At 44.7% G+C, this 10381-nt stretch overlaps 1 protein-coding gene across 1 annotated transcript in view; it reads right to left on the bottom strand.

Annotated features, from left to right (window-relative positions):
• shq1 (SHQ1, H/ACA ribonucleoprotein assembly factor) overlaps window positions 1-10381 on the bottom strand; it is a 22037-nt gene that overhangs the window by 2916 nt on the left and 8740 nt on the right. Inside the window, exons 8-10 of the mRNA XM_068708027.1 lie at window positions 10183-10340; window positions 9610-9663; window positions 5144-5271 (exon numbers count right to left, since the gene is read on the bottom strand). Of these exons, the coding sequence (XP_068564128.1) occupies window positions 5144-5271; window positions 9610-9663; window positions 10183-10340 (340 nt within the window). The remainder of the gene's footprint in view (window positions 1-5143; window positions 5272-9609; window positions 9664-10182; window positions 10341-10381) is intronic.

The following is a 10381-nucleotide window of genomic DNA, read 5'->3' as shown; positions in this document are numbered from 1 at the left end:
ACTCTATTTTTGGCGTTTTCAAGTCTGTCAATTTAATGGTGGCTCTGCTCAGACTTTCTGTCAAAAATGTGTTTGCCTTGATCTGTCAAAAATAGCACTGAATGCGTTTGATGATCCCCCCCCCCCCCCCCACACTTGACAGCCATTCAAAGTGTTCCCATGCAGCATCACGGCAGTCCTAATCTGAATCATTGTGATCTGACAAACCCAAGGGCCCGATTTAAAATGTTTATTTTTTGACAGTCATCAATAATTCAATCCAGTGAGGTTAAAAAAAAAACTGTGAGTGTTGTGTGTGTGTGTGTGTGTGTGTGTGTGTGTGTGTGTGTGTGTGTGTGTGTGCGCACGATATTAAATCCAATATAGGCCACTTAACTACACAGCTTGAAGCTCTCGGGGGCGTTCTCATTTTCTAAAAATCCTGTCTGGCCTTCAAGGCCCGGTGGGGGGGGGCAAACCACAGCGTATAACACAGGTGCGATCACATCCTACATTCTGTAGTATGGATCTGCCACCCACTCTGACTCGCAGCTTAAGCGTTTCAACTACTTGAGTAAATTCTTGGTATTGATATGTGTTGTGAAATATGGACACAGCTACAGACCAATTAGACACTAATGGGCTTACGCTAAAACAACAACAACAACAACAACAACAACAACAAAAAAACCATTTAAGAGATTACTTTGTTCCCCCGTCCTGAATGCAAAATGTCCTGCGTTTAAAGAAGATGTATTTGTGTTTTTTTTTAATGCAACTCTGGGGTTGGAGGCAGCAGAAATTAAGATGAATATCTCAAAACCGTGGCACGTAAAAAAAAAATAATAATCTGCATAGTAGATGCTATTGAGGAAATATGGGCGACATGGGTGAACAGATACACAGTACAGAAACGGCTTATAGTTTTGTCTACGCCCACCGAAAGCACAGAAAACTTCTCCTTTAAAATAAATCTTATCAAGAGGTTTAAAGACAAGGTTTATGGTCGACACCTGCAGCGTCATGTGGCCATTTTAGCTTTCAACACCACAAAGGCATCACACGGAATCTCTATTTGTTATTCTTGCAGATTACTCCCTCCCCCCCCCCTCCGCAGCGTACGACAAGACAAACAAAGCCTCAGCACTTCTCCCTCCAATCAGGCGTATAAATAGCCTCGCGATGCGGCCGGCGATCCACCGAGGGGGCGAAGGAGAAAACTGCTCCCCTGCACCTCCGCCGAGCCGGTTGGCATTGTCCAGAGACATTCCAGACGTATCAAAATAAACTGCGCACTCCAGCGAGGAAAGCCTTAAGCAAACATTTGGCTCTCATTTAAGAATGGGATCGCATGCAGGGGAACTCAAATTCAGGACTTGGCTCGCGTGAGGCAAAACACACACAAACTCGCTTCCAACTTATTTTTCAGAGGGAAGATTCATGAGTTGTTTTTAGGAAGTCAGAGGAAAGATTTTCGCTTTCTGTTCAACACTGATGTTCTTGTTGAAGATACCCCAAAGAAGCATGCATGGTGTCTCGATTAGGTGCGAGCAGGTTATATCCGACGAGTGGGGGAAAATCCAAATGTATACAATAGTAATTCCTTTATGGCTGCCAAGTGAGCAGCCTTGTATAGCTGCAGAGGTGGGTGTGAAGTGGAACAAAAACAAAGCCTGCTGTGTCTTCTGGACAAAAATACGAAAATTGCAGAGATTCCAAAAACTGCCGAAGCGGCAGCCCCCCCCCCCCCCCCCCCCCCCCCCCCCCACACACACACACACACACACACACACACACACACCCCCCCCCCCAAATGAAATGAGTACATCAACATTCACGTTCATCCAGCTGTGGGAATCCGTTTCATAATATGTAAAGAAATACATGGTATGAAACACGTCTCATGTGTCACACCATATATCTACTAGGTGTGCTATGATTGGACCGCACCTTAGTTTATATCGTCTATTATACAGAAACGTGAGAATAACATCCGTTTCAGAGGGATTGGATTTTCTGTTGGAAGCCATGGAATAGATTTATCGTCACTGGATCAGCTTGAACGCAGTAGAAGTGTAGAAGAGGACGTTGATACACTTGAGTATATTGTGTTTTATGTTGTATTCTACGACACTGTATCGATTCTCAAAAACAACGTATACACATTTTTATCGATTCGATTTCTGGCAGAAAATGGCTCATTTTGTGTGTTTTTTTAAAACCCCCGACCGCTAGTTAGCAGTGTGATAATCTATCTCCCATATGCATATGGTGGTTATTAAAAATAAATACATTTTATCGCCTTGCTAAATTCTTGCCAATACACAGCCCTACACCGTAGTAAAGCACGGTATACAGTTTCATATCATTAGACGCCAGATTTCCCTCGACGTTAACTCTTTCATTTGGGAGGATTGCGTTTCCATAAGATGTGACGACTCTCTACACGGCTGAACGTACTGACTCCACACGCCACTGTTAGCTTAAGCTTACCTCTTATGTTGCCTTTAAGTTAATAAATAAATTGCTAATTCGCTTGGTTGTGTGCATCTCACTCTTTTGTCATGGCCGTGACAATGAATAGAGAGATTGTTCTATGTGTGGAAGCGACAAAAGATAACGTAAAAATCTCTTCTAGGTGAAATAGTGACAGAGGGAATTGAGTGGGCTGAAAAATCGATTCAAATTTCTTTGAACAGTGCTCATTGTTTGAACTTGAATAATATTGTGGTTCACACCAACATCACACAGACTTTGTCCAGTTGACTTTGTTACTTAAAAAGTCATTTTAACCTTTTAAAAATCTAAAAGAATACCGGTGAAGGACTGCTGCACATTGGATAAAAACAGAAGTTTGTCATCTGCAAAGAGAGAAACGGTGATCACGAGTAGAATGAAGTCTTATTGGTTTGATGACTGAATGCTGCCTTAATGCCTGGGCTAGTGGTTCCATTGATCAAATAAATAATACTGACAGTACTTTCCAGAGATGTGGGAGCTAAAATTCTTTCTTGACTCAGATGAACATTTCTCCAATTTAGTATTATATTCATTCATCTCACTTTTCAATTTCGGAGAGCAAAGAACAGGCGGCAGGAGGACATTTGTCTGATTTCTGCCACTGATGATGTGCTTTAAAGTCAGGAGAGGCACATCTCCATCCGGTGTCTAAAGGACCAGGGCGATCCAGCCGTGACCACAGCACTGACATCACAATCTAGTTCAGACCATCTAGTTTAAAAATCAATGCACATATTGTAGCATTTAATACCAGCTGTGTGTCACTGAGGTCCACATCCACGTCTTGTAGCTCTTTAGTCACAACGACTTCGGCAGCCTGGAGAGTATTCTCAAGGAGCTCCTCCACCTGCTTCCTGAGGGCTGTTCAAATATTTACACCCCCCCCCCCCAACCACCGGATAACATTTCCTCGAAAGGCCTCAACCTGTGCGCTGCCGTTAATGGGTTTGTTTTGCTAATACCTATGAATGTTTGCCTTTCACGGCCACTTAAATGAAGTGCCTCGAAACTGTAGCGTGCCTTTCCATTTGCTTTATCCCGACGAATTAATTAGTGTGTAAAGCAATGCTGGGAGGAAGCACAGCCTCAGACACACGCCGGGCTGAATTACTGTGGCGTTACAGTTCATTAAGGAAAAGCCCCGTTACTCAGACTTCCCTAATGCTCGCAAATAATGAAGGTTATGAGTCGTGAGCGAAAAAACAATAGTAAAATGTGTTTTTTTTTTCCTCCCGCCTTAATAAATAGACAGAAATAAAGCCGACGTTATGGCAGGAAAACGTGTTTCCGAAGTAAGAGAGAGAAGGTGAGGGGGAAGAGTGACTCCAGCTGCTGTTTCCCCGGCTCTCTTGATCAACTCATCTTCCTACTTAATGAGGCGCGGAAATGCTAATCTGGAGCTTAAAAGGCCTTTAATTTGCTGTCATTTACCAGCGTTAAAATCATCACAAGCGGCATAATCTTAGCCCTCACACACCCCGAGTGTGTTTACACCGCAGCGTTTCATCTGTCCGTGGGGGCTTTTTGATTTAAAGATTACTCTGGGATTTGAGATATCTAAGTCAACAGTCCGTTCTCTCCACTAATCCACATCTCTCTCCCCGAGGTGGTGGGAGTGGGGCCACTCTCTTGTTTAGCTCGGGGAATATTACTTTCAAAAACACACATTGGCTCAGGAACCGCTTTCTCCAAAACTCTTGTCCGTCCGGAAGGCTGCTTCTGACAATGTGCCCCGAAGGCATGCGGCTAAAGAGTCAAGGAGTCTTTCCAGCAGCTTACACGCACAGTAGCCGGGAATTTTAAGAACAAAGAATGCAAAATAAAGCGCGTTTTTATCAACTCGTTTGGGGCGAATAAACTCTGCTACAGTGTAGTTTGGTCAGTCACCTTTGAAGCCTTGAGTTTGTTTTTTTTCCCCCGCAACCAATGAACGGAAGTTACCATATTTGGAATGACAGCTATCAATTATTATGGACCATGATTTACTAAATGAACATCATGCTGTATTGAAAAAGACTTGAAACGAGAGATTGAGACCATAAACTCATGTTTACAATGTTTACTGAGGGAATAAATCAAGTGAGAAGTAGAGTCATTTTTCTCATAGACTTCTATACAATCAGACTCCTTTTTTGCAGCCGACTCGTTTGGCATCGCCCCCTGCTGGTGAGTAGAGAGAATGCACGTTTTAAGACACTTTTGCATTGGCTTTACTTGGCAGAAACGGAGGATGCCGCCCGGGTTGCGCACTGGAAACAAAAATAGTCAGCTTGACCATCAACGAGAGAAAAATGGAAAGATATCTTTAGGGATTTGTTTCAATTGGGCAAGTTTGAATTGTTAATTCACGTCAGCATCTATTTCATAGTTATGGGACCATCCGAGAAGACGCCGACAGTAGAGACACCAGATCAGTCATGTGAGTTTAATGTTGGCTACGTCACAATTTATTCAGTAAAAGGTGTTTCCATAAGCCATTTAGCGCATCAACTTTTTTTAGAGAAAAGGCAAAAAACCACCTCAAGCGATCGGAAAAACCTGGAGCAGTTTCCATTCAGCTTTTCTAATGCAACGCTGCAAAATGCACATAAAAACAAAGGCTTGTGTGTGTATGGGGGGTGGAGGGGGGGTCCTTTTTGGCGACTCACCTGCCTGCAAAATCTTAGTTGTGTCACGAACAGCCGCCGATGCCATCGCAAAGTGTCTGTAGAGTGGGTAGCACAAAACCCTCCGTCCAAAAGACACCAGGACGTCCTGCAAGGAGCTGTAAGTCTGCAGAACAGAGAACATGAAAGTCAAGACGGCCATCCAGCACCAAAAACAGACCACGCTTTTTATTCAATCAGAGAAGGAAGTGGAGATGCAGCTGACAGTAACGGTTTGATTCGGCCATATATTTCAAGCCCAAGAACATTTTCCTTCCTCTCCTTTTTATTCGTTTTGGTTTTAAAGACCGGTTGCCATTGGTTGCAGCCGCCGGTGCGCTAATTACTCCCGAACAACTCCTGGCAAAATAGTGGCCTCACAGATCTTAAAACACCTCTGCAGCGCCGGCCCGTTAATTGCTGCATCTCTCCGATCACTGCCTTCACTCTCAAGATTTCCTCTGCACTAATGGACGCAGGCGGCCTCTGCGACAGAGGCAGAGATTGTCATCTCGCGCTTCTCTCTCTCTCTCTCTCTTTCTTTCTTGTCTTCGTGGCTTGTTAGGGATGTGTTGCGAGCTCTCGAGTGCGTGTCATCCGGGATCATGCTCTCCCTCGGGCTTGTTCGGCACGAGTGTAAATAAGGTCTGCTGCTGCGGGGAGCCGCTCGCAGTCGCACCGGCGCAGTCGACTGAGGACAAGTAAACACGCAGCAGATGGAGGGAGGAGGGAGGCGAAGTTGTGTAGCGGGGAGGCGAACGTTAGGCACGAGGGAAGCGAGATAGACAGCGAGAAGAAAAGAAAAAAAAAGAGAGAGAGAGGGAGAACGGAGCGAGGAAGCAGAACTGATTTCAGCGGTGACACGCAGACAGACAGGCAGTCAAAAGGCGGAGAGGAATCTATTGTGGAGCACGAGTGGAAGGGAGGAGGAGGAGGAGGTGGAGGAGAGCGAGGCGGACTGTCAATGGGAGCCGACAGCTCTGCTGACTGACTGACTGACTGACGAGCAGTTAAGGGCTGCCAGGCAGGTGGAGAGTTCTGAACTCCACTCTCACCGCGGCGGCGGAAACTACAAAAAAAAACAAAAACACTCAAACTGTGGTCAAGGTCCCGGCAACCAAAACTCCCTCCGGGCAGCCGGTGGCTCGTTTATAATACAATGATTTGATCACACAGCTGTAGTGCGGCGTGAGCTCCAATGTGCAACATTTCTTTGAAAAAAATTGGTCTAGGCAGATGCATCTGCTGTCAACAGCACGAAAACAACTGGCGACAACAACCCACAATCCTCTTGGGCGCCAATAATAATAGAATCAAATACAATAGAGGTTTTGGGCGACATACAGCCTTCATTGACTGCTAATAACGGTCAGTTGAGATTTAATTTCTGGTCGTTCGTTCGGGGGTTACGGCAGAAATGTTACGTGTGCGGCTAAGGGCTGAAAATCACATGTAGGCAAATATCCGATGGGCCTCTTTTCCATTGCAACGGTTGCCGAGGCTCATGGGAATTGTAGTATTTAGACATGTCCCCCATGCCAAACTGCCAAGACATGATAAACGAATATGAAATAATTCAAACTGGTGGCCATAACATAAACGTGTATGATCTGTATATTTATCTGGAAGTGTCCAGCTGATGGTATCGTTTTAAAGAAGAAATGGGAATGCGGAAACGGGAAAAACACTGCGTGTCTGATACCCGTGGAGATTGTTGATAACTACGTTTTCTCCCTTTTCGTGACATAAATCTAGTAAAACCTTCTCGCCATAATCGTTTGCTCTGTGTCGCAGCAAATGAAAGGAAGAAGTCTCCTAGTCCAGTAAAGCGCGTGCACAGCCCCAACTGTCAGTGTGGGAATAGCAGGATTAAGTACGGTACGTCCCTTCTTGTTGTCGACATGTACAAAAATCTGATGCTGAACTGCAAATCCAAACATACGCCGTGAGTATCTACGGTGGGCCTCCTATTAAACCTCTTCCATCAAGTACAAACCCAGCTTTACATGAGAAGCATTCTGATGCCGGGCGTGAACGGCAATTTATGTCACGAGGATGGAACACACAAAGACGTCAGGTTTCTTGGCCGATGTATTAAATTCAATGCTTTGCGTCAGGGGTCTTCTACGTTTTTCAGGCCAAGGACCCCCAAACTGATAGAGAGATGGAGCAGGGACCCCCTATCTATCTATCTATCTATCTATCTATCTATCTATCTATCTATCTATCTATTCTATCTATCTATATTGATTGTATAAAATTGTGTTTTATATTAAACTGGGCCTAGTGCCGTGTCTAAAAATACCTTGTTATTGTCCATTCAATACTAAGCTATTCAAATAATGCACAGGTTCTAATCAACCAAAAATTCCCCGGATCCCCTGTAGTATCTCCGCGGATCCCCTAGGGGTCGCGGACCATCTGTTGAAGACCTCTGCTCTAAAATCAAATCTGAAATTAGACAAATTGTCTCATGAATGTGATTTGAAGTTGGCTCGTGAATGAGATTTTGAAGGGCTTTAATTTGAAATGCTACATCAGAATGTCCTGGTTCTCTCTGAGAGACACCTTGAGGTGGTCTGCTATCAACCTGAAGTGAAATGATGTAACTTTGCACCGTTTCCTCTAAAACAGGGGTCTTCAACGTTTTTCAGGCCAAGGACCCCCAAACTGATAGAGAGATGGAGCAGGGACCCCCTATTATATATATTGTATACAATTGTGTTTTATATTAGACTGGGCCTAGTGCCATGTATAAACATACCTTGTTATTGTGCATTCAATACTAAGCTATACAAATAATACACAGGTTCATATATTCATGTTTTTATTTTAAAGGTACAGTGAGTAGTGTGGCCGTGCCACTGCCATTTATGAACACACCTTGTATGATAATCATGCAGACAAGCTATTCAAATTGATGTTTTTATTTTAAACATAAATGTGGAAACGAAATTGAGTGATGGCCTATTAGTACCACTGCCATGCATAAACATACCTGTTATCTTTTTAAGAAAAAAAAAAAAGGTCTAATCAACCAAATATTTCGCGGACCCCCTGCAGTACCTCCACAGACCCCCTCGGGGTCACGGACCCCCTGTTGAAGACCTCTGCTTTACATTATACTATATACATTATATACTGGTATTTTAATTTCTGTTGATTTATCGCTGTATTAAAAAAGGTTTACAATTGAATTTGAATTGTAGTTCCTGCTGCTAGTGTCTGATTCATTCTATAAATAATAAATTAGACACTTCAATAAATGTATATCTACATTTATATTTGTACATTTTGTCTTAAAAAGTGAAGGAAGCAATGTTTAAGTCAAGCCTGTTGTTGCCTTAAACGTAAAAAGAATCCAAACTGATCTCATGTTCATGTTTACGCTGAACACCGAACACTTAACATGAAAGCACCACGTTAACACCCGATTTGTGCGTCTGACTAAACAGAAATACTAAAGCAGGAGATGACAGGGAGCAGGAAAAACACTCGAATAAAAAGGTTGCAAACAAGAGTCATTTGTCTGTCAAAACAAAGCATCCCATCAACCACTCGCGCTGGATGCAGCCGCCGGGAGCCCCGGGAGGAGGCGGAGATTTAAATATTCCCCGCTGCTTTGGCGTGTCAATGTGGAAAACGCAAACCTCTACGAAATCATCTCGTGTGAACGGAGCCCAGTTTGACACAAAACATGTTGTCCTGCTATTGTTCACATGGGCTAAGATGTCGAACCCCCCCCCCCCCCCCCCTCATGCAGCAACGTTCTCTTAAAATGAAGAGAAGCCAACTCCAGATGCACCAAACTTAACTTCTTAATCCACATCTGCTGTTACCCAGATGTGCTGAATGACAAATATCACTTGATCTTACACATGGAGGCGTGTGGCCGATTGTTCACCATTAGCGTAAGTAACACCCCCCCTTATATACACACTATATAAGGACAGGTGTTACATGTGTGCAAACACTCTGGCACATGCCCAAGACCTGAAGACGTGTGATTTTCCAAAGCGTCTCTACTGGTGTTACAGGAATATTTAAAACGCGTCGAAAAAGCAATACGTAAGCCAAGCTGAACGCACCTGAATATCATGCAAAAGGTTTTGATCACCTTAATTAGGATTAATGGACCAATAGTATTTATTTAACCCACAAATTGAATCATCCATTAGTTACAATTAACTGACATAATAATCTAAATTTGATTATGATATTCATGCGTTTTCTTTTTCATTGCTTTGGACAACGATTTGTGGAGCACACTTCAGTGGAAAGCATGCCCTGTTCCTATACCCCCCCACCCCCCCCCCCCCCCCCCCCCCCCCCCCCCCCCCCCCCCCCCCCCCCCCCCTTCCCTTCCCTTTCCTGACAATTAAGCATGCGTCTTTGTGCCGATTAGTTGAACTAGGGACGGGAATGAAACAGAACTTCATTTGGTCCTTTATTTTCCCCCACTCACCTCCAGCCAGCAGAGAGTCCCGCTGAGTTTTCTGATCGTCCACGGAGATTCAACCTGCGGGGGACGAAGGGGACCACTTATCACCGGAACAATTAAAAAGACAGGAGACACGCAGTACAATTAATTCTGCTCAGACAAAAAGGCATGTTCACAGTAAAGAGCAGGCTGTAAGCTCCTTCAAATACACGGGGGGGGGGGGGGGGGGGGGCTTGTTCTAGACTCGTATGGAAATGAAATGTATTAATTCAACATTCTGCTGTATCGACCATCGCTGGTACTTCACACATGAACCGTCTCCGACGATGAAATCAGCCGTCGCTCACCTTGCCTTGCTGCGGCTACCTTAAGAGGACTGACACAAAGAGGCCCGGACTGAGCCCCCCGGATCTGCTGGTAATCTCTTAAGGCTCTGAATGAAATGGAAGGGGGTCTAAAGGATTTGAGGATCGAGGGCTTTGTCATCCAAGGCTAAGTGCTGCTTCGGAGGAGTCGCCTCTTCACACACACACACGCACACGCACACACACACACACACACACACACACACACACACACACACACACACGCACTCACGTTGTGCTCGCCCTCCGTGGAGCGCGCTTCGTAGCAGTAAGCCAGCAGAATGTCCACGAGGCCGAGCCACACTTGGTGACGGGACGTCTTGTCCAGCAGGTACGAGCGGCTGGTGAATTTCCTCAGCTGCTCCTTCTCATCGTCGGTGAACGACACGGCTGCGGCGGGGAATGAGGGAGAGGAAAAGTTTTGGATTTCA

This window comes from Cebidichthys violaceus, unplaced genomic scaffold (assembly GCF_023349555.1).
Source record: "Cebidichthys violaceus isolate CVI_PGR_0920_01 unplaced genomic scaffold, fCebVio1.0.p SCAF_130, whole genome shotgun sequence".
NCBI classification, from domain to species: domain Eukaryota; kingdom Metazoa; phylum Chordata; class Actinopteri; order Perciformes; family Stichaeidae; genus Cebidichthys; species Cebidichthys violaceus.
This window is presented reverse-complemented; position numbering and strand designations above follow the sequence as displayed.